Source organism: Conger conger, chromosome 17 (assembly GCF_963514075.1).
Source record: "Conger conger chromosome 17, fConCon1.1, whole genome shotgun sequence".
Classification (NCBI taxonomy): domain Eukaryota; kingdom Metazoa; phylum Chordata; class Actinopteri; order Anguilliformes; family Congridae; genus Conger; species Conger conger.
Genome location: NC_083776.1, coordinates 4123739 through 4147209, shown reverse-complemented (window position 1 = coordinate 4147209; position 23471 = coordinate 4123739). Strand labels below are relative to the sequence as shown.

Sequence of the window (23471 nt, the reverse complement as noted above, 5' to 3'; positions counted from 1 at the left end):
ACAAACAGAGACAAACAGAGACAAACACACACACACAGACAAACAGAGAGACACAGAGAGAGAGACACACACACACACACACACACACACACACACACACACACACACACACACAGTGTGTCATAGTTACACTTTTTGGCATCAGGACATTACATTATTACATTACAGCCATTTGGCAGACGCTCTTATCCAGAGCGACGTACAACACAGAGCAAATCATAACCAGGTACAGGTGCACTGGAAACCCGAGAGGGAAGGACGGTTCCAAGTGCTAGAGTGATCACACAGATAAAAACCAGAACCCCTGTAGATTAATCCGATAAGCTGACAGAGAAGCAGCAATAACACAGTGGGATAACTTCACTCCCGTGTCGTAGTTAAGTCCTGACACAACAGGCCGAGTCACAGCTAGACCGTGCATTATAAATCAAAGTTATTCAGCAGACGCTTTTTTAAATACAAAGTGACTCACAGTCGATGAGACTGAGCAGAGGCCAATCCACCCCCGGAGCAATGCGGGGTTAAGGGCCTTAACTCAAGGGCCCAACAGCTGTTCTGATCTTACTGTGGCTACACGTGGGGGGGTTTGAACCACCAACCTTCCGGGTCCCAGTCTAGCGCCCCCCCGGTTCACACGACCCGTCGGCACGCGCTTACCGGCGGACGGGGTGCGGATCAGGTCCATGACGCTGGAGTCCGCCCCTTTGGTGTAGACGGTGATCTGATTGGTCAGCGGGTGGCGGACCACCACGGACATGCGCTTGCGCGTGGAGTCGAAGCTGAGCGTGTGCAGGAGCTCGAAGTGCAGCCTGCCCAGGTGCGACAGCTCCACGGTCACCTGGTCCGGCAGCCGGCCGACCAGGGAGCAGCTGTAGGCGCGCGCGGCGTAGACCAGCGCCGCCTCGTCCGGGGACTCCGCCTCGTACCGCAGCTCCCCCTCCTCGGCGGGCGCGGCCGGGCTGAAGGCCCGCTGCAGGTCCGGAGAGCGGCCCGGGTGGTGCTGCTGCTGTTCCTCCTCCAGCCTGAGGAGGGCGCTGTCCGCGCCGGGCGAGGGCAGGCTGGCGGAGCTGTGCTTCTGGGCCGGGCGCCCGGCGCCCAGGCTGGACGAGCTGCTGCTGGTGGAGCCCGAGGTCAGGCGGCTGGGCGTGAAGCGCTTGATGAAGTCCTCGATGGTCTTCACCGGCGACTTGAGCTCGAACCGCATCCGCACCTGCAGGGAGGAGCCTTTAACGCCACGCCCGACTCAGCAGGCACCCAGGGCCCATGCCCATCCATCACATTACCTCCCACTAAACCCTGTCAGCACCAAGAGTGCCATATGGCACTCAATCATAACTACTGTAAAATCCCACTCAATCATAACTACTGTAAAATCCCTAGAGTGCCATATGGCACTCAATCATAACTACTGTAAAAGCCCTAGAGTGCCATATGGCACTCAATCATAACTACCGTAAAATCCCAAGAGTGCCATATGGCACTCAATCATAACTACTGTAAAATCCCTAGAGTGCCATATGGCACTCAATCATAACTACCGTAAAATCCCTAGAGTGCCATATGGCACTCAATCATAACTACTGTAAAATCCCTAGAGTGCCATATGGCACTCAATCATAACTACCGTAAAATCCCTAGAGTGCCATATGGCACTCAATCATAACTACTGTAAAATCCCTAGAGTGCCATATGGCACTCAATCATAACTACTGTAAAATCCCTAGAGTGCCATATGGCACTCAATCATAACTACTGTAAAATCCCTAGAGTGCCATATGGCACTCAATTATAACTACTGTAAAATCCCTAGAGTGCCATATGGCACTCAATCATAACTACTGTAAAATCCCTAGAGTGCCATATGGCACTCAATCATAACTACTGTAAAATCCCTAGAGTGCCATATGGCACTCAATCATAACTACCGTAAAATCCCTAGAATGCCATATGGCACTCAATCATAACTACTGTAAAATCCCTAGAATGCCATATGGCACTCAATCATAACTACCGTAAAATCCCTAGAGTGCCATATGGCACACTCAACCTCATACCTTTTCAACTAATGAAAATGACCGCAATATTTCCGTTTTGAGTTTTCTAAATTTTCTAAACTTTCTCAACCAAAGCCAAAACCCCTTGAGATTTGGGTGGAGCCACTTTATATTGGGGAATGAAGGGGTTAATGCCAGTCCTCCCTCACCAGGCACCCAGCACAGATGCCAGTCAATCAAATTACACCGATGAGCCAAAACACTACGACCACCTGAGGCATGGACTGTACAGGACCTCTGAATGTGCCCTGTGGTATCTGACACCAAGATGTTAGCAGCAGATCCTTTAAATTCTGTAAGTTGTGAGGTTTATTACACTTTTTGCTTACCATCTCATATCCCAGACCTTGACAGGCACCGTTGTCATGATTCTCAATGTTATTCGCTTCATCTGTGAGTGGTCATAATGCTTTGGCTCATTTGGGCATATCCTACTTAATGTACAGCATACTTAATATACTGCTGATGAACAAAAGCTTCTCTGCAAAAATATCAAGTGTTTTAGTGTTGTAACGGGACTGTAACTGTTCCTCTCAAGTAGAAAATATTAACTGCTTTTTGCTTGTCAAGTGAAACTGAAATTTACCCCATTGGCAAATCTTAGTTAAACAGTCTCAAGTTTAGTTCATACACTGGGGAGACTACACTGTTAAATATTCAGTGTTTAATAAATTCGTCCACAGTACATGAGATTCTGATTGGACTCATTTGCACTCACTGTTAGAAGTGAATCACCTGGGTAATATATTACTGGGTAATAATCAATTCTGGGTTACCAGCAGCTATCTGATTTGCCAACATAACAGCAGTTAAAAACGGGTTCTATGGAGATCCATTAACCCCGTTATGGTCTGTTATCTGCTTGTTGTATTGTAAATCTATTAACATATCTGCCTGAACTCTGTCCTGAACTCCTGGCTGAAAGGCAGTGGAAGGCAGCTTACTCTTTGAACGATCGGCTACATCAAACGCTCCCCTCCAAACACTCTCCTCCAAACACTCTCCCCTCCAAACACACAGTCCCTGAGAGTGTCATATTCAGTTTCAATGTGCTCAATAGGAATTATGATAAAACTCAAGGACAAAATGGACACAAAAATAGTAAGATAGAAACGAAAGCATTCAGTAATGTGAGGGAGTGATCTTTGTAGTGACGAGACACCGCAGGTCAACAATCAACACTGTGCAACAGTTGCACAAAGAAGCTGCACATTTTGAAATGAGTGAGTCACAAACTCGTTGCCTCAGTCTGGCCTCAGCAATGCGGACATCCGTGTTTAAAGAGCTCCAGCGATTGGCTGGCCACTGCTTGCAGCTATTGGCCCGAAGGCGCGAACCTAACCACACACACACACACACACACACACACACACACACACACACACACACACACACACACACACACACACACACACACACACACACACACACCACGCACGCACACGCACACACACACGCACACACACACGCACACACACACAATGTAGACACACACACACACACACACACACACACACACAATGTACGCACACACACACACACACACACACACACACACACACACCCCGTTCGTACCTTCTGCCGAGGATGACTAGGGGAGGACACCACCACGGTGTTGCAGATGGTGAGGGCGATGAAGAACTCCATGATGTCGGAGAGTTCGTGGGAGAGCCCCCCCAGGGGCTGGCTGCTGCACTCGTTCACCTTGTCCAGGAGCTGCGGGTCGGGCGTGATGTCCTTTTCCTGTTTAAAGAGCGACCGTCCGCTCGTTACCGTGGAGACCCGCTACACACACACCAGACACGCACACTCAGCTAAAAACACGAGGCACAGGAGAACAAGCGCTTATGTAACGTGTGTGCTGTGACAGGATCAGAAACTACACGCTGACCATGGGGAAGTAGGGCCATGGGGAAGTACTAATTATCGACCATGTGCAAGCTTACTGAGCATAGTGGCAGTACTGACCATGTGCAAGCTTACTGAGCATAGTGGCAGTACTGACCATGTGCAAGCTTACTGATCATAGTGGCAGTACTGACCATGTGCAAGCTTACTGATCATAGTGGCAGTACTGACCATGTGCAAGCTTACTGATCATAGTGGCAGTACGGATCATGGGGTTTGGATAGGGGTACTGACCATCAAAAAGAGGGGAGGGGGGTATAGGTACTGACCATGGCGAGTGGGGGGTTGGGTACTGACCATGGCGGGTAGAGGGTTGGGTACTGACCATGGCGGGTAGGGGGTTGGTTGGGTACAGACCATGCCGGTAGGGGGTTGGGGACTCACCATGGCGGGTAGAGGGGTTGGGTACTGACCATGGCGGTAGGGGTTTGGGTACAGACCATGGCGGGTGGGGGGGTGGGTACTGACCATGGCGGGTGGGAGGCTGGGTACAGACCATGGCGGTAGGGGGTTGGGTACAGACCATGGCGGTAGGGGGTTGGGTACTCCCCATGGCGGGTGGGGGGTTGGGTACAGACCATGCCGGTAGGGGGTTGGGTACTGACCATGGCGGGTGTGGGGTTGGGTACTGACCATGGCGGGTAGGGGGTTGGGTACTGACCATGGCGGGTAGGGGGTTGGGTACAGACCATGGCGGGTAGGGGGTTGGGTACAGACCATGGCGGGTAGGGGGTTGGGTACAGACCATGGCGGGTGGGGGGTTGGGTACTGACCATGGCGGGTAGGGGGTTGGGTACAGACCATGGCGGGTGGGGGGTTGGGTACTGACCATGGTGGGTGGGGGGGTGGGTGCTCCCCATGGCGGTAGAGGGGGTGGGTACAGACCATGGCGGTAGGGGGTTGGGTACAGACCATGGCGGTAGAGGGGTTGGGTACAGACCAATGGCGGTGGGGGTTGGGGACTCACCATGGGGCTGCTGAAGGCCGTGTGCTTGGACAGGATGCTGGCCCTCTTGGCCTCGGCCCGGCTGCCGGTGCGGCGGTGGGACTTGGTGCTCTGGGAGCGCAGCACCACCCTGGCGCTCTGGTGGCTGGTGGAGCTGTCCCTGCGTGGCAGGGTGCCCCCCGACACACACTCCTCCTCCTCAGAGTCCAGCTCCTGGTACTGCGCCAGCCTGCGCGCTGCCAGCACACATCACACGCAAAAACGCTCTTTAAAGGTCCATTACAGTACAGTACAGTACATTACAGTACAGTACATTACAGTACAGTACCGTTATTCAGCTGATGCTGACGTTTTATCCAAAGTGACTTACAGTTGGATTAGACCAAGGACGGGCAAATACCCCCCGGAGCAATGTGGGGTTAAGGGCCTTGCTCAAGGGCCTGTGTAGGGGCTGTGTAGATCTTATCGTGGCTACACCGGGGGTTTGAACCACCGACCCATTCGGCCACCAGGCTACAGGCTGCGTCTTAGTCTCGTGTGTGTGTGTGTGGGTGGGCGTGCACCGTATGAATGCGCGTGTGCGTGTGCGCCTATGCACACCAGCTGGCCGCCTACGAGCCCCTGCTGGCCTACGATCCCCCCACTGGCCTACGATCCCCCCACTGGCCTACGAGCCCCCCGCTGGCCTACGAGCCCCCCCTGGCCTACGAGCCCCGCTGGCCTACGAGCCCCCGCTCACCGTTGGCGTCGTGGGAGTACTCCACCCCCGCCACCGTGCAGCGGCGGAACACCATCTTGTTCTCCGTCAGCGTGCCGGTCTTGTCGGAGAAGACGTACTGCACCTGGCCCAGGTCCTCGGTGATGTTCAGGGCGCGGCACTGCAGGGGAGACTCCGTCTCCTCGTCGTACAGGTCCGCGTCTTGGTGGATGAAATAGACTTGGCAGATCTTAACGATCTCGATGGAAACGAAGAGGGAGATGGGGATCAGCACCTGACACGGAAAAAAGAGAATAAAAATCAGTTTTTTACCGCAGCGCTCAAACCTAGATAAACATGAATTACCAGGGGCCAGCATCACAAAGCAGGATTTCTGAGAAAGCTGGATAATGGACTAAAACCCAGAACCCTCCCCAATCTGGAAGACGGACTGAAGTACAAAGAGCTGTTCCTGGGTTTACGCAATGTAGTTAACTCCATAAACCAGCTTCATAAAAGAGGCCCTTGGTTAAATCCACCCAACTGAACCAGGAGTGGCTTCCCCAGTGAGGGTAATAGACCAATGGGAGGTCAGTTAGCGCTTGACTAAATACAAGTCAAAGTGGAGACTGTCCATCGGTCAGGGGTGCACAGCCAGGGCCGATCCATTTCAGGGTTTTGAGCCAACTTCTGCTTTCAATCATTTAATTAGCTCAATCGCATCCCGATCTCACATTTGTAGAAGCTCCAGTTATCGCTGCAGGCTGCAGTGCATCCTAAACATTTTTACCGTGCTCAAGTGCAGGAGTGAGCCAGTGTGTAGTTTCTAGAGCTGTCAGAAATCTAAAATGTAAGTAACTGGTTGGAACAAAAGCCAGCAGACCGGAGTTGTGCACCCCTGCTTTACAGAAAGAAGACAGCTGTGGGATACACCCATGACTCTGAAAACACCCCATATGCCATGCGACTCGGGTACAATACATTACAGTTATTTAGCTGACGCTTTTATCCAAAGCGACTTACAGTTGATTTGACTAAGCAGGGGGGATATCCCCCCTGAAGCAAAGGGTTTAAGGGCCTTGCGCAACGGGTCACACCTGCACAGATCTTATCATGGCTACACCGGGGGGCTTGAACCACCAACCTTCTGGGTCCCAGTCAAGCACGTTAGCCACTAGGCTACATGCTGCATGCTCAAGTACAGGAGTGAACCAGCATAGTTCATAGAGCTGTCAGAAATCTAAAATGGAGGGTACTGGTAACTGTGTAGTGCATATGAGGGGTGTAGCTGTGCAGAAATGTAAAATGGAGGGAGCTGGTGACTGGCCGGTGCGTATCAGGGTGTACCTGGAACACGATGATCATGGTGAGGAAGAGGTAAATGGCGGACAGTGCAGGGGACATCTCATTTCCTTCAGGGCTGAGCACATCAAAGACGGGCCGCTGATCTCCGTACTGGAACATCCACAGCCCGTGACCTGAGGAACCAACCCAAAAATCAGCCTTCACAGACCGCAGGAGGCCCGAGGTCCCACCCCACATTTTTTTACATTTTATTTCTTTTTATCTGAAAGGATGATTTTTATTTATTTTATATTTTTTAAACAATATGAATAATATCTGAAGTATGTGTCCAGCTGCAGGTGCAATATCTCTGATGGGGTCAAGGACACCACCCCCACCTGCATCACCCATTGGGGGTGGTTGAGGAGAGTGTCAAAACGCTGAAATGGCGTTTTGAGACGCTGTCTGGGGAGAGAGACGCGATTTACAAACATTCTACCTTACGTCTTATACCGTCATCGAGGACTTCTGAATTTATATTTGTCTCGGTCCTGTGGTTCCTCAATTTGTAGTTGTAGTCTTGGTATGGTAGTTACAGACTTGGCCGAAAGTATCTACCTTGTGTACTGGACTTATGTTCATGGTCTTACAACCAATCGTAAATGAATTGTACCTTATCTGACGTGTTCGGTTATTTGTCGTATGACCTTGAAATGCACCGTTTTGTACATTTTGTACGTCTGCTAAATGAAATGTGATGAATAATGAGAAGAAATGCAAGGAATTGTTATTGTTATTAGAATCCACATAGCAGTTGTAACGACATGGCGGTGTGTCATGGCGGTAAGAGACGGGGGGGGGGGCGTACCGATGGCAGAGAACAGGCACATGATCAGCAGGATGATGACACACCAGAACACGTCCACATTCATCTGGCGCTCCAGCTTACTGCGCTTGTACCGCGGCCCGTTGTTATTCAGCATGGCCTTCGTCTCGTGACCTAAACGCACCAACACACCACAGACCGGCTCAGGGGGAGAGAGAGAGTGTGTGTGTGTGCGTGTGCGTGTGCGTGTGCGTGTGTGTGTGAGTGTGTGTGTGTGCGTGTGTGAGCATGTGTATGTGTGCGTGTGTGTGTGTTGTTATTCAGCATGGCCTTCGTCTCGTGACCTAAACACACCCACAGACCGGCTCAGGGGGAGAGAGAGTGTGTGTGTGTGTGTGTGTGTGTCTGTGTGTGTATGCGTGTGTGTATGCGTGTGTGTGTGTGTGTGTGTGTGTGTATGTGTGTGTGTGTGTGTGTGTGTGTGTTCACTGCATAACATCCTGATGTACATTTACCTGCATAGATGACGATGCCCACCGCCTCCTCTGTGTTTCGGACAGTACAGCCTCTCAGCAGCAGATTATCTTTGTATAGACCCTCCCTTCTGCCGTTCCCATGGACACTGCCAACGGTCAAAAAGTCAGCGTTTATATCCCATAATAATCCTTCACCTTGCATTGACCTTGAGCACAACTGGCAAAATATTTATATTTCTCCAAGTGCACAAATTACTGAATTGTAAAATGAATTAGATTTTGATCTGAATTGCTGAAGTACGCCTTCCAATCCATAGCTTGCTCAGACGACTGAATTCAGATTAACTCCCAGCTGCCAACCAATTTACGCTGACACTTACGATGACCTTGAACTCATGTACTGTAGGCATGCACCATGCTAGGAAAGGCTAGGAGGGGCCAGGAAAAGAAGAAAAAGACGGGGAAATTGAGGAAACGTGAATTGGGTGAATGGAATGCCCTCGCTTCTTCAAACGTCAGTTCAAAGCCGGCGGGGAGAGGTGGTTCCACAGGTCGATCATTTATAAATCACGCTTTATAAAAAGAAAAAGAAAAATGTAAAAAAATATTCCGGAAAAGGATGCACTGATGTCCTAGAAGGGACATTTATGGTGTTGGAAAGTCCTTAAAGATGGGGGACTTTGATCGATTTCCCAGGGTCAGGAGCAAGGACAGGGAAAAAGTGGAAAAAAATAACTGTTGGAATGAGTCTGAAGTATGAGTAAGAAAACACTGAATGGGGAGCGGCAGACACGACAAAAGCTGGACTTATTAATCAATTAAAGCTTCACATGATGCACTCAAACCTTAGTTTTACTGCATACAAGCAGCTAATGTCGCCCCTAGTTTTACTGCACAGAAGCAACTAATGTCACCCCCAGTTTTACTGCACACAAGCAGCTACTGTAAAAGAATCCTCCTGGGAAAGGCACCGATGCACAGGACACTGGGCCATGCAAGTTCATGTATTTTTCTCCAATGTAGAAATATGCATTTCAAATTTAATTACACCCCTGCCAGAATAAAGTGTCTTCTTCACACAGTGGCTGGCTGGGAACGAGCGACCGAATTAGCCACGTCTTACAGCGTTCAGAAGGGCTGGCAGTCCTGCGCCGCATTTCCGCATTGCTGTCCACTGGCTCTTAATTAACTTGTTTTTCCCCCATGTCTAATCGTGACAGAACTTTTCCCATCCCTGCATTACAGCCTCCATTTCAGAAAGCGAATGGAAGTGATCCTCCACAGCCACTGTTACTTTCCATGTCTCGTGTAGCAGCAGCAGCAGCGGGTGCTAGCATAGCATGCGACGGGTCACATCTACTGAATTCGCACGGCATTGTTTTTGTGAAGTCACGTAAACAAAAGGCAACAAGGGACTTTTGGATGAGCTTCAAACTAGCACCCAGCGTGACATATCCACGAAAAGCTTTGATTCCATCTCTGACAAACCCAAGTAGCACCACAGAAAAAAAAAAATACAAAAAAAAAAAAAACCTCTCAGGTTTGCAGGTTCACGGCAGAAACGCCGCAGAACCCCAGAATGCATCGCTAAAAGGTGGATCGCAGGGGCATTAGTTAAATAGAGCGTAAAGGCCTTCGCTGACTTCAGGTGTGGGATCGGACAGTTGGCGTGTTTTGCCAGGAAGCCGTGTGCTCTGAAGTAGAACAGAGCCGTTTCGCCCATTAGCACTGATACACACATTCCGGCAATTTCCACAGCACGCCGCTCCTTCCCCGCTCACACAAAGCTACAAACAAATGCAGCAGCCATTTCAATTTTCGACATTTGTGACCGTGTTATTTTAAATATAATGCATTTCTTTGCGCTGACTCGGGCTCCGGGTCCCACCCTCCCCATAGTAAAACACAACACATCCTGGAGCCCTCCGCATTCAGCCACACATAACACTGCTCTGTAACCTAGCGACAGTGCGCTAGTGTGAGGGGACGAATGTGAGCCATCCCCGGACTCGCTGTATAAATATCACGGTCATGTCAGCCGACCGCCCGCCCCTTTCAAACACGGGCCGGGACACGCTAGAATGGGCCCATTATATCTGTACAGCAAAAAAAAAAAAAAAAAAAAAAAAAAAAGGTGCACACGTTTAAACACAAAATCTGCTTTCCAGGCAATCACGAAGACACTCCTGTACATTGCCTTGCTCAGAAAGAAGATCTGGTAAATGACTGAGGTTGGTTGAACATTGGGGGGGAAACAGGATGGTACATTACTGTACCTAAATGAAAATTTTATTTATAATTTATAGAAGATTATTTATAATTATCCATGTGTTACATTGCAAAAAAAGTGCTTACTTGACTGGAAAATAGGTTAACATAAATCTAGTTTCTTGATCACAATGATATAGCATGTGATTATATTACACTTTTATAATGTTAAACAATATTAGAATGTGTCTAATTACCATGTGTCATCAGTATTGATGTTTTGATGAGAAAATCTTCAGATTTCGCTATCAGACCAGCCAGATTACAGTGACCAATCAGTTTACAGTCCTAACTGAACTAAACTGACCAATTAGGTTCCAGCTCGGTCTAATTAAAATCGCAAATCCGGTCTAGACTTCCTTGCTACACTGACGAATCAGAATGTGCAGAGTAGCCATAAAGAGACCCGGAATCCTTAGTTAGTTCCTTAGAGGTCATCAAAAATAAAAATGACTCATGCAAATATGATTCTAAATATGTATAATAAAATACAGCAGTTGAAATGTGATGTCCTTCCAATAGTTTTAACTTCATTGAAGGCATTGCGTATGACTGAAACTTTAAATAATAAATGATGGCATGATAGCACATCTTCTAAAGTCACAGTAGGTTGATCATTTGCAGATAACAAATCATACTTACATGTAACCTCGAAACCTGTTCAAGTCATTGTTCGGCTTCTCACACTCAATGACGCTGCTGTATCGAGTCGGATCAAAGTCGCCATCCTAAAAAAATACAAATTTCGTTTGATCAGAATAATAACAAGAGGAGCACACACGTTTAAGACATTTTAGGCTTTGTGCGAGAACACTTCACGTTGTGTAAGTGTGCATGTTCACATACAGTGAGGCCCATAATGTTTGGGACAAAGACTTTTTTTTTTTTCACGACAATTTTTTACATTTCAGTTTCACCATGTAGAAATGACAGCACCTCTTTACACAAAGTCCCCCAATTTCAGGGCCCCATAATGGCTTCACAGGAGTAAGGACTCATTACCGGGACAAATTCACAGACATTAGCCCAGAATAAGAAACGCAGTTTCATGAAACAGGGGAAAAGACTGACGTTGAAGATGAGTCAGGTGTGTTCAGTTGCTTCCTATTAAAAAGAGAGCTTTCAGTATCTAGTCTTGATTATAGGCTTTTGGTTGATTGATTCCTTTTGAGTCTGTTGCTGGAATTCGTCAGCATGAGGACTAGAGTTGTGCCAATGAAAGTCAAGGAAGCCATTATGAGGCTGAGAAATATGAAGGAGGAGAAAAAAAAAGAAAAGGAAAAAAAGAACTGTCAGAGACCTAGGCCAAAACTTACGCTTACCAAAATCAACTGCTTGGATCATTAAGAAGAAAGAGCACTGGTGAGCTCAGTAATCGCAAAGCCAAAAACTGAAACATTCTTCACTGTCCCAAGTAATTTACCTGAACTGAATCCAGCTGAACATGCATGGCTACGCTGAAGAGAAAACATAGAGGCGATTAGCCCTTGAATCAGGCAGGAGCTGAAGATGGCTGCAGTACAGGCCTGGTGGAGCATCACCAGGGAAGACACTCAACACCTGATGTCTATAGGTCACAGCCTTCAAGCAGTCATCACACGCTAAGTATTTGCGACATTAATACGTCCCGTCCCGTCCCGGTCCCAGTTAGGTATCCTGAAAAGGCCTTTGCACAAAAGGTTCTATGATTTCTACATGGTGAACCAAAACATACTGTATAAAAATACCCAATACCCTGAACCAAACCATACTGTATAAAAATACCCAATACCCTGAAAATCTGAGAATAAGCACGTTAAACCACATGCAAATTCTGGTGGATAAAAATAATCTTTGTCCTATATACAATATACAAAAGGCTTTTTTCTTTTTTTTTAAATGCTACATATATTGTCAAAGATAAGTAGCAGCTCAATTTGAACACAGCATTACAACATGAAAAGGTAGGGCAGAGATGTAGGTGGGAGATATTAATTATTGACGTCTCGCTGCAGGAAACAAAAATGCTTGTAAACGGAGGCTCACGCACAACAGCAGCATTGTCAACACCCCGACCCTCGCCTTTACATTTTACATTAAATGGCATTTGACAGCTGATTTAGACTAAGTAGGAGACAATCCTCCCCTGGAGCAGTGCAGGGTTAAGGGCCTTGCTCAAGGGCCCAACGGCTGTGCGGATCTTATCGTGGCCACACCGGGTATCGAACCAGCGACCTTGCGGGTCCCAGTCATGCACCTTAACCACTACGCCACAGGTTAAGGTACATGACTGGGACCCGCAATTGACTTACAGTTGATTTAGACTAAGCAGGAGGCAATCCTCCCCTGGAGCAATGCAGGGTCAAGGGCCTTGCTCGAGGGCCCAAACGGCTGTGCGGATCTTATTGTGGCCACACCGGGGATCAAAACAGTACCTCAGCCACTACGCTACAGGCTGCCTCACCTGGTCGATGAAGCTGCGCACCACCTGCCTCTGCTTCAGGTTGGTCTCGCCGTCCAGCGTGGCCGTCTCGATGTGGCACAGGTGGTCGGGGTCGCTGGAGCTCAGCAGCAGGACGTCGGCGGGGAGGATCTCGTTGCACCGCAGCCGGATGAAGTCGCCCACGTGCACCTCTTTCCAGTACCTCTCCACGTACCGTCGCTCTCTCCTGCAAGGGGCAGAGGGCCGCGCGCACTCCTGAGTGCTCGCCTGAGGAACGCCGGGGTCACCGGGGGCTGGCCTGGCAGGCTGTATCAGGTGACGTGCCCGTGCCCGTGCCCATCCCTCACAGAAGGATAAGCACCCTTCGGAAGAACAGGCACTCTGCCATTACGAGCCACTAGTGCCTTAGCTACTACAGTATTTCTTCTTTTCTTCTCCCTTTCCTTTTTTTCCCAAAATTCTAAATCAGAATTCTAGTCGTGACTGTTACACATCAGGATTAGAATGTTCAGTTAAGAACGCTCTAATCACATATTTGTGATCTTACACCTTAAAGGGCTAGAGGTAGAAACTGTACCCATGTACATGTATATATATATGCATGTATGTCAGTTGCTTAACCAATTCTGATATTCAGGACCAGTTCAATCCCAGTGCTGACACCCCAATGTAGTGAGTTGGGGGGCGAAAGAGCTGATTAGCTATATTTCTGAATCTAACTGCAGACTCCTTCTCTACATGGCAGGTAGAGTTAGAGACCAGGCAGGTGAGGTGGAATATCCCACTACAATGCTCTTCCTTCCTCCTTCTCTTCCTCACCATGACCATATATAGCCTACACACTGAAGATTAAAGGGGGTAAGAGGTGCGAGGTGAATCTAATTCAATAGATTCAAAGACCAGAGGTTCATGCGATTAGTTGCATCAGGCGTGCTTTAGGTGGATGGGGGTACTTGAGGAGAGATTTGGGAACCACTGCTTTCGACAATACATATGAAGCAGAACTTCAAATCAACTGCCAACCTCCCCAAAGGAAAAATAACCCAGGAATGCAGCTTTTAATAATATAATATTTGGAAATGTGCTTCTCTGGAATTTTATTTGTGATATGGAATGAGAATCTGTGTTTCATCATAGAAGTTGGCATGGAAAGGACTTGCTGTTGGGCACAAGGAGAGCAGACAGGTGCCAACCCTCTTGTGCCAAAACGCATCAGTTTGAGTTTTGTATCCATCCATCCATTATCTTAACCCGCTTATCCTGAACAGGGTCGCAGGGGGGCTGGAGCCTATGCCAGCATACATTGGGTGAAAGGCAGGAATACACCCTGGACAGGTCACCAGTCCATCACAGGGCACACACACCATTCACTCACACACTCATACCCACGGGCAATTTAGACTCTCCAATCAGCCTAACCAGCATGTCTTTGGACTGTGGGAGAAAACCGGAGTACCCGGAGGAAACCCACGCAGACGCGGGGAGAACATGCAAACTCCACACAGAGAGGCCCCGGCCGACCGGGATTCGAACCCAGGACCTCCTTGCTGTGTGGTGGCAGTGCTACCCACTGCACCATCCGTGCCGCCCCAAGTTTTGTATCGCTTACATAAAATGGATCAGCTGCATTATGACTATAATGCACCGCAATATCATTTAAAAAAACAGAACACTTTAGCGAACTAGAAGACACTTCCTTCTGTGAGGAAAACACTTCCTTGTGTAAAGTACTGTCCTTAGTCACAAAGCAATGAGATTTCCGGTTTTTTTTAGCATAGCTAGCCTTCAGGGAGAATACATGTTCTTCCCCTTGCAAGAAAGTGAGAACAACAGATAACCCACTTTTAGAGCTCTGACGGAGCTAGAAGAGGCATTTAAAGATCTTGCTTTGTGCTTGGGAAAACCAGCAGCGACACAGCTAGTCAGAAATCCTGTACCGTTCTGACACCATCATGCCTGTACACCAAGCAGACGAGGCCAAGCATCATTACTGAAGCTCACTTGGGTAATATGGTATGATGGTCACGTACAAGTGTTGCGAACATGAATATGTGGATTTCACATTGTCAGATAAAATATGCAATATTAAGAGATGCATAGCGAAAGCTAGGGAGTAATTTGTAATACTGCACCGATACATATTGAAGTGGTCAGACTCATTGCATATATATATATATATATATATATATATATATATATATATATATATATATATATATATCCATCCCAGGGGAAGGAGACTAGCATTTGAACGGCTTAAACGGAGGGGAGGGGATAGTGAGCCAGCATTCTGGTCAACTAAAGTTTGTGGCTCAAAACAATGAACACAGTTGCCTTCAAGAAACCAGCAGATTATGTACAAAAGACGCAATAAACTAGACACTAAAAAAACCAACATAGTGAAAACGAACAGATCATAATCGAATACATATTGACACACAAAGAACATGCAAACAATGTGTCAGGAACAAACAATGAGACATCGAAAGAAAACCTACACAGGGCATATTTTTGTGCAATTTCCCCAAAACATTAATCCAGTTCTGGAACACGTTCCGGTTGAACACCTGGGACGGAGTTCATTTTGAATTGGATTACATGCACTTTATTTACCAATGCTGCCAAATTAAGGAAACGCATTATTAAACCACGAATAGTATAATTAGAAGGAGTGCTTATGAACAGTGTTTTAATTATATGAGTCTGCTCTAAACCAGTTCACCAGTCATGTACTTGTGATATTCAGACAGATGCAACCGAGAAATAGCAGGCTCTTTAGGGCGATGCGTTCAGTGTCCAATCTCAACTTTTGGGTAGATCGCCGTAGCACCTAGCCAGTGGACTACAGGACGCGACACTGTAGAACACCCCCACCCCTCAAAAAATATAGATATATATATCCTTGATGTGTGTAGCCAACTGACATAACAATAACAACACAAAGTGTGAATAGCGTGTAGCTGAAACGGGACACCAACAAAGCCAGTCCAAAGGGGTGTGTGTTCATGATTAGCGTTACTTACTTTTCCCGAAGTAGCCGAAATGTGGATCTGTGTCAGAAATTAGATCTCTGGGAAGCCTTCAGTGAAGCGGCCATTGAAAATATGTTATGCGGAACATAACTTTGTTTTACCTTTGAAATATTGATGGAAATAGGACTGACGAACCGCGCAAGTGCTCTTGCAACTAAGTTAGCTGATAACATTTTACAATTTACGTGAAAATGAAAGAAATTAGGCTATACAGCGCATTATTCAAGATAGACTAACGTTAGCAGCAACAGCAACAAGTTCTCGGAATCGCCAAGTAACAGAACAAGCGAGAATTGCAAAGAAATGAAACTAATCTAGTCGGCACGATACCGGTAAATGGACAAAAGCAAATCCCCATCCATAACGTTGCATCCTATTGTAACACATAGCCTAATAAGCACCTGGAACCTTAGCCTACCTGCAGAAGACGAGACAGTCCATGTGATTTATTTCTTTATCCGAACGGTGTCTTCTATAATCTTCCCATAGGTCCTTTATAGCCGTAACTGACAATATAAAAACAACTGGAGCCAGCGCTAGCTCGGGTTGAAAAGCATTAACAACAGGGACGAAATTCAATAAAGCGATGAAAACAAAATACACGTTGGCAAATCGATGGAACTGCTCGAAAAGATTCTTTGGCAAAAAGGATAGCAGGGTATACTTCGTCGTTTTAATCTTATTGTTTGCGTATTGTCTGTTTGGGTTGTCGTGTCCTTTGGAATGGTCATATAATAAATTTGAACACACAGTTCGGGTTTTATTTTCTTTCCTGGTTTTCTTTTTACTCCTCTTCTTTACTTTAGGATCGACCGCTCCGGGCTGTCTGAACTCTCGCGCCATACTTTAGTGAACGCAAACTCCCCCAAACTTTCCTTTTTCCGTCTTTCCGCGTTTCACAAAAGGGTAAAAAGAACGATACGTTATCATGCTGCTTGTTGTCGGCTGCGACGAAAATACTCGTTTTCTTAAACTAACCACTCATTTTTTTTTACCCCTCTCCTCGATTTTCCGCAGTTTTCTCTCATTAGCATTGGAAGGTTTTAGTGCATCCCGTTTTTTTTCATATGCAGCTGGAGATGCCTTGAAACACATCCTCGTCATTTCTGACGAAATCTGACCCGTAGGCCCCGCCCTCAACATAAAGTCTCTTTCTTTCGTAGCCTTACTGCCACGCGTTATCCGTGGCCCTCCAAGTAGCTCTTTGCGCACACAGCCCAGTACACACCGTGCAGTTTTTTCGGGGGGGGGGGGCTTTTGATGTAGCTAAAACTGTTAAAGATAAACCGGATCCAGGTCATACTGACTTTTAGAAAACAACGAATAAGGATTTTTGGGAGTAAGTTACGAAGATCCTGACCAGAGTACCTGTATTAGACTTTGGCATGCCAACGACAGGGCATTCTTACCCAACCCAGCGGAAAATGTTTTGAAAGTGAAAACTGAGACTTGAAACTGTATTTTAGTTTTAGTTCTGATACAGCTTGACGGTCAATCTAGGCTACAGCCCTTCGATTACACACGAATACAGAGTCAAATAAATTTATTTCTGTAATGCTGATTACAGAAGTCAGTTGCAGTATTTTACCTTTAAAGACTGGTACAAATTCTAGGAACAAATACTTCCAGGATAAGGGCAAACAACCATTTAGATGTGTGTCGTAAAAAATGTAATACTTACAGTTTTCTATAATAAATAAATAAATAAATGTTCAGTTTAAAATGTGCATGGAAGCAACAAAGTTTATAGATATAGCATAATCATATCTATAAATCATACTGATATAATAAACTCTGAAATGACATGATAAGTTATTGCATGCACTTTGACAGAAAATGTAATCTAAACCATGTGACTAAACCATTCATGGAAAAAATATTTTATACGTTTTTGTTGTTCTTCTTCTTGAGAATTCTTATTTTGGGAGTTACAAAGTGTATGCATGACTCACCCTGAAGTATCCCAACAGTACGGTACAGATGTTTGGCCTATATATAACCTTCTGACAGCCCCTCACATGTTCATGTTGCTGTATTTCTACCGTTTGTTGTCATCATTGCCCTCATACTCTCCTGCATTGCGGGACCTCGTCAGAGTGAGACACCAGACACCACCAACTGGACAGTAATGGGGTCTCTGTCCGTGTCGTGTGAAGGATGCTGCTGTTGGCACGAAGGAGGCTATCCTGAGCTGGTCTGCAGTCCCAGAACCCGCCCCCCCCCCCCCCCCCCCCCAGGCCTGAATCCCCCATCAGGCTCTGCTCCCGCGTCATTATCATTAAAGGTTAAAAATTAAATCGGGCCGGCCGAAAGGATCTTTGAAAAGCAAGCTTCAAAAACCGGAGTCTCTCAACAGCAGAGAAGTGCTCGAGAAGTGATTGAAATGGAGGCAACAGAATATGCCACCATTTGAGAAAAGGAGAACAGCGAGGTGCCACACGTGGATGGAGGCACCGTAAATGTAGGTTTGTAGTATGACAGCCCTCTGTTTATTTTTGTATTTCGCAGGGGATTAAGCAGGAGACGACAGTGGACGTTATTGGCTCTCTGGACGCAGTTCACCAGCACCAATCGTGACTTTCAGGTAGATACAATCATTTCTTCTTCTTCTTCTCCTTTTGTTGTGTAGTGCGGACATTCTATATTCCAAGTGTACACGTTATTGGCCTTGTGTTTTGCCAGTCACATTAATAGGTTTTTTCTTGATTGTGTACTGTCACTCATTTATAATTGTCATTATAATATCATGTTCAGAATCGGTGCTGATGAGTCACTAAACACAGAGATATGCATACCAACAGAAGACTTCCTTCCCTGTTAAAAAAAATCCCACGGACAGTACTGGGCAAAAGTCTTAGGGACCTTAGACTTTATTATATATGTTTCTTTTTTTGTGTCTGTTTGTATAAAAGAACACATTTGAGATTCCAAAATATTGATCTTCCAATAGATTTTACAGAGACATTTTTGTATTTAATTTTATAAAGTGACATATTACTGGAAGCAATCTACTACTTTTTACATAAAAAGTTGATCAAGGCTGTCTGAGATCAGAAGCAAGGAGCCACCCAAAGTCTGCAGAACTGTGGCAAGTTCTCCAAAATGCTTGGAACAGCCTCCCTGCTGATTGTCTTAGCCAACGCTGTCCTGCAGTTTTATATCTCAGAGAAGTGATGCAGTTTTTTAAGGCCGAAGGGTGGTCACAAAAAATATTGATTTGATTCAGTTTTGAACTATTCTGCCAAATTACTAAAATGTCATGTAAAATGTATAGTATCTTTATTTAGGACCTTTCATTGAATTATTGAATGTTATACAGGTGCCTAAGACAGAACAAGGCTTCCTTATAATGCTATACATTTGGAGTTCAAAATCTTTCCCAGCAATCTGTATGCTTGCTGTAATCCTGCAAATCCATGCTGCAGTTTATGCTCTGATGTATCTTATGTATCACCAATGGTCGGACATTGAATTGAATTGACAGGAGACTTTGATACATAAAAAATAAGGCACAACCTGATAACCTGAACCATTTCTGGATTCACTACAGAAAAACAATTCATTGTCATACAGGGGCTTATGGTACATGACTGAGACCTGTAAGGTTGATTGTTCGATAGCGCCGTTTAAGATCCGCACAGCTGTTGAGCCCTTGAGCAAGGCCCTTAACGCCGCATTGCGCCAGGGGGGATTGTCTCCTGCTCGGTCTAATCAACTGTAAGTGGTTTTGGATAAAAGTGTCAGCCAAATAACATGCAATGACAAATTCTGATATTTAGGGCGTTGAGTCTTTCGGGCTCGGAGTAGTAGTACCTATCCTAGTAGTCCAATCCTTTTGTGCAGGGTTTTATTGTCAGGGTTCCAAGCACCACAGATGTGCAGATGCCCTGTTGCAATAGTATGTGTAGCAGAGTGCTGCGGGTGTTAATGCGCAAATGCGATCTTGTGAAAGTCATTCTCGATAATAGAGTGCCAAATGCTTAAATGCAGTGCAATGTGGTGATTAGTGCTTAGCCCATGTAATCCCTGCTGGCGATTATATTATTCATGAATTAAATTGCCGTCTTTCAGAGTTGAAAGTGACTTTTACGAAGGTTTAGTAAAATAAGAATGATTCAGCATAGAGGCTATGATTAGATCTCCAGGACACCTTTGTGTTTAATAATTCCTTAAAAAAAAAAAAAAAAAGAGAGATCCTTCAATTGTTAATGTTTCCTTTCAGAAAAATACCAACACTGCTGAAATAGTCACTGTGTATTTCAGGTACTTAAGCTCAGAAGGTTCTTAATTTTTTTTTTTTTTTTTTTTACATAGCTCAAGATAGCTTTTATGTCCCACGCTGTCCCATGCAGTGTACAAACAGCTCGCTGTGTGGCATATCACGGCTGATTTCCCAGAGGCAATGCATGGTAACAGAGACAAAATAATAGAGAGAATTTAATTTATTTATTTTATTTATTTTATGGTCTTGCTATAGAAGCACACAAAAACAGTCGAGGGCAAACGTATGAAATATGTACAGGTCCCTTCGACCCTGTTCCCATGGGTCAGTGAAAGCACCCACGATCGGGGAAGAGGCATTTCCGTTATGATGTGTCGTGTTTTCACGATGCTCGCGTTCCTTCGATTAGTTTCAACGAGACTGTTGTTTCTCTCAGCCAAGTCGGTCCATTTTGACATATTGTGCAATTTAATGGAAAAATGTACATCAGGAATGGGGGGGGGGGGGGGGGAAGGAAAAGAAGAAAAACCCAACCTTGAACAAAGGCTGTCAAACATCAACACAGGGGGGGGAAAAGAAATCTGCCCTGTCGAAGTGAAGATCACATGGGGTCTGTCTCCCAGCAGATCACATGACAGGGGTCTCTCTCGCTCCCGCTCCCGCTCCCTCTCCAGCTGATCTTCAGCACTGCTCGAATCCAGCCATTAACGAGAGGACCAGGGACTCCACTGGGAAAGAGAGGTGACAGAGTGGTCCGTTAACTACCTGTATGTCACCGCGGGTGGTGTGCTTCACGACAAATATTTAAAACATTTATTTATCACTGTGCATGAGCCAGTCGAGATCTACAAAGTATTTGCAGGGGAGTACAACGGAAGCAAACGGTCATCGTTTACAGTGTAATAGTGTAATGCCTGTACACATGCATTAGTCAAGAGCGCCTGAATTTCTGCATGGAACAGATAACAGCATGTGTTTTTTTACAGCACAAGAAAGGCAAGACTTTACGGAGAATAAGTAATGCCTTGATTTAATTTAAAAGTAAATCAGTTTTACAAAAATAGCATCTATTGCCACATTAGCTTTAATTTAATTTTAATCAGCAAGCTTGTTGTCTGAAGATGGTTTTTCAAAAAGTTTGTCTTTGAGAAAAACAAAAGCAGATCACTAGGGTCCCCAAAGACTGAAGAGCTTCGGAGAAAAACAAGGTGCTCACTGAACCGAGAGAAATTAAATATTTCATCCAAAAATAATGTAGTAAAATTGGCTCAAAGTAATTGGTGTCAAGAGATTTCATTATCCTAAAACATTGGTGATATAAACATGGAATGTTACAGTAATCGGTTTCCATAAAAGTATTTACAGTTACTTTGCATTTTGCATTTTGAGATGCCAATACTTCGAATAATATGCATTTTGATTGTCCGTTTTGACGTTTGTGTCCACAGTTCCACCTCCAGGTTCAGGAAAATAGTGCAAAGTGATTGTAAAAAAACAAAACAGATGCCTTATTCCAGAGCAATTTCCACACTTTTAAATTAGTCAGCAGAGGGCGCTGTTTCATACATAAACACTCAACTGAGCTGAAAACTGAAATGCATGTTGTGTATTTCACGGATAGAAAGACCAGGTGAAAATGGCTCGAGGTTAGACTGCCACGCGGTGAAAGGCGTGCGGGGGCTCAGCTCACACTGAGGAAAGGACCCTCTGCAGACGGCCTTATTCAGAATGGTCACCAGGAACATGTGGCAATTCTTGAAGTCAGACTCCATCTTGTCAATGGACTCCACCCTAGAAAGAAGGATGGTAAGAGAGGGAACAATTACCAGCCATCGTGATCAAAGACATGTTGGATACCAAACGGACAACGGCTACACATATTAGCAGAACCCCCTGAATATACTGCTGGGCCAGCCTGCAGCCTAGTGGCATGACTGGGAACTGGAAGGTTGGTGGTGAAGGCACGATAAGATCCATGCAGCTGTTGGGCCCTCGAGCAAGGCCCCCCCCTTAACCCCACATTGCTCCAAGGGGGATTTGCTTTGTCCCTGTTTGGTCTAATCAACTGCAAGTCGTTTAGGATAAAAGCGTCAGCTAAAAAACTGAAATGTAAATTTTTACATTGGTTGAAAATGGACTCACTTCCAGGCCCCGGTGCCGGCCTGCCAGCGATCGGAGAAGAGAAGCACCAGGTTCAGCACCTTCATAATGGCCTCCTTCACAATGCTCACCTGCAGAGACGCAACATGATACGGCATCACACACACCATCGCAGGACGGGGGGAGATTATCCTGGGGGTGACGTTGGCTCTGGAGGCGGAGGGTCGGAGGGTTGCAGGTTCGATCCCGCCCTGGGTCTGTCGAAGAGTCCCTGAGCAAGAGACCTAACCCCTAAATGCTCCTGACGAGCTGGTTGGTGCCTTGTATGGCAGCCAATCACCGTTGGTGTGTGTGAATGGGTGAATGAGAAGCATCAATTGCACAGCGCTTTGGATAAAGGCGCTATACATTTAACATTTGATCCCGCATCTCGCGCCATAGCAGGGCTCCACAGGGGAGGGTCGGACGGGCATTGGGACCCTCCCTGTTGGGGCGGCCTGTAGCGTAGTGGTTAAGGTAAATGACTGGGACACGCAAGGTCGGTGGTTCTAATCCCGGTGTAACCACAATAAGATCCGTCATAGCCGTTGGGCCCTTGAGCAAGGCACTTAACCCTGCATTGCTCCAGGGGAGGATTGTCTCCTGCTTAGTCTAATCAATTGTACGTCTGCCAAATGCCAATAATGTAATGTAACATACCTTCTCTCGTAGCAGACAGCGGTCATGGATGGTGGACAGGTATCGGTAGTGTATCCTGATCAGCTGGTCTAAGTCTTTGGCCTCCTGCACCTGATGCTGGAACTCCAAACCGGTACTGTGCAGGATCTGAGCAGGAGGGAGCGGGAGGCATGACCACAAACCGCACATAAAAACACCAATCACAGCCCAGAGCTCACAGCGCCCACCAATCACAACCCAGAGCTCCCACCAATCACAGCAATCACATTTGCAAACTGCAAAACCATTAACACAACACTTAAAAAACGCACACTATTCATACACGCTCACACTAAACAAATTCATACAGACGCACACGCACACACACACTCTCATGCACACACACGCACACACACACTCTCACACGCACACACTCACACATGCACACACACTCACACGCGCACACACACGCACACACACACACTCTCACACGCACAGCGTTTAGAGCGCTCACCCTGGTCATGATGTAGTCGTGCAGACTGTTGACAAAGTGCATGAGCTTCACCCTCAGCAGGAACA

General features: G+C 46.3%; 2 protein-coding genes across 2 annotated transcripts in view; both read right to left on the bottom strand.

The window, feature by feature from the left end:
* Positions 1–16960, bottom strand: part of atp10a (ATPase phospholipid transporting 10A) — a 30271-nt gene extending 13311 nt beyond the window's left edge. Inside the window, exons 1-10 of the mRNA XM_061226861.1 lie at positions 16332–16960; positions 12903–13107; positions 11102–11187; positions 8231–8337; positions 7758–7889; positions 6953–7083; positions 5648–5900; positions 4930–5144; positions 3630–3797; positions 658–1210 (exon numbers count right to left, since the gene is read on the bottom strand). Coding sequence (XP_061082845.1) covers positions 658–1210; positions 3630–3797; positions 4930–5144; positions 5648–5900; positions 6953–7083; positions 7758–7889; positions 8231–8337; positions 11102–11187; positions 12903–13107; positions 16332–16756 — 2275 coding nt within the window. The 5' untranslated portion in view covers positions 16757–16960. The remainder of the gene's footprint in view (positions 1–657; positions 1211–3629; positions 3798–4929; positions 5145–5647; positions 5901–6952; positions 7084–7757; positions 7890–8230; positions 8338–11101; positions 11188–12902; positions 13108–16331) is intronic.
* Positions 16961–20384: 3424 nt separating this feature from the next.
* The window catches only part of tubgcp5 (tubulin gamma complex component 5), a 19128-nt gene continuing 16041 nt past the window's right edge, over positions 20385–23471 (bottom strand). The window contains exons 19-23 of the mRNA XM_061226294.1: positions 23407–23471; positions 22935–23060; positions 22278–22366; positions 21826–21926; positions 20385–20863 (exon numbers count right to left, since the gene is read on the bottom strand). The exon at positions 23407–23471 is cut by the window's right edge and continues 87 nt beyond it. Coding sequence (XP_061082278.1) covers positions 20817–20863; positions 21826–21926; positions 22278–22366; positions 22935–23060; positions 23407–23471 — 428 coding nt within the window. The 3' untranslated portion in view covers positions 20385–20816. The remainder of the gene's footprint in view (positions 20864–21825; positions 21927–22277; positions 22367–22934; positions 23061–23406) is intronic.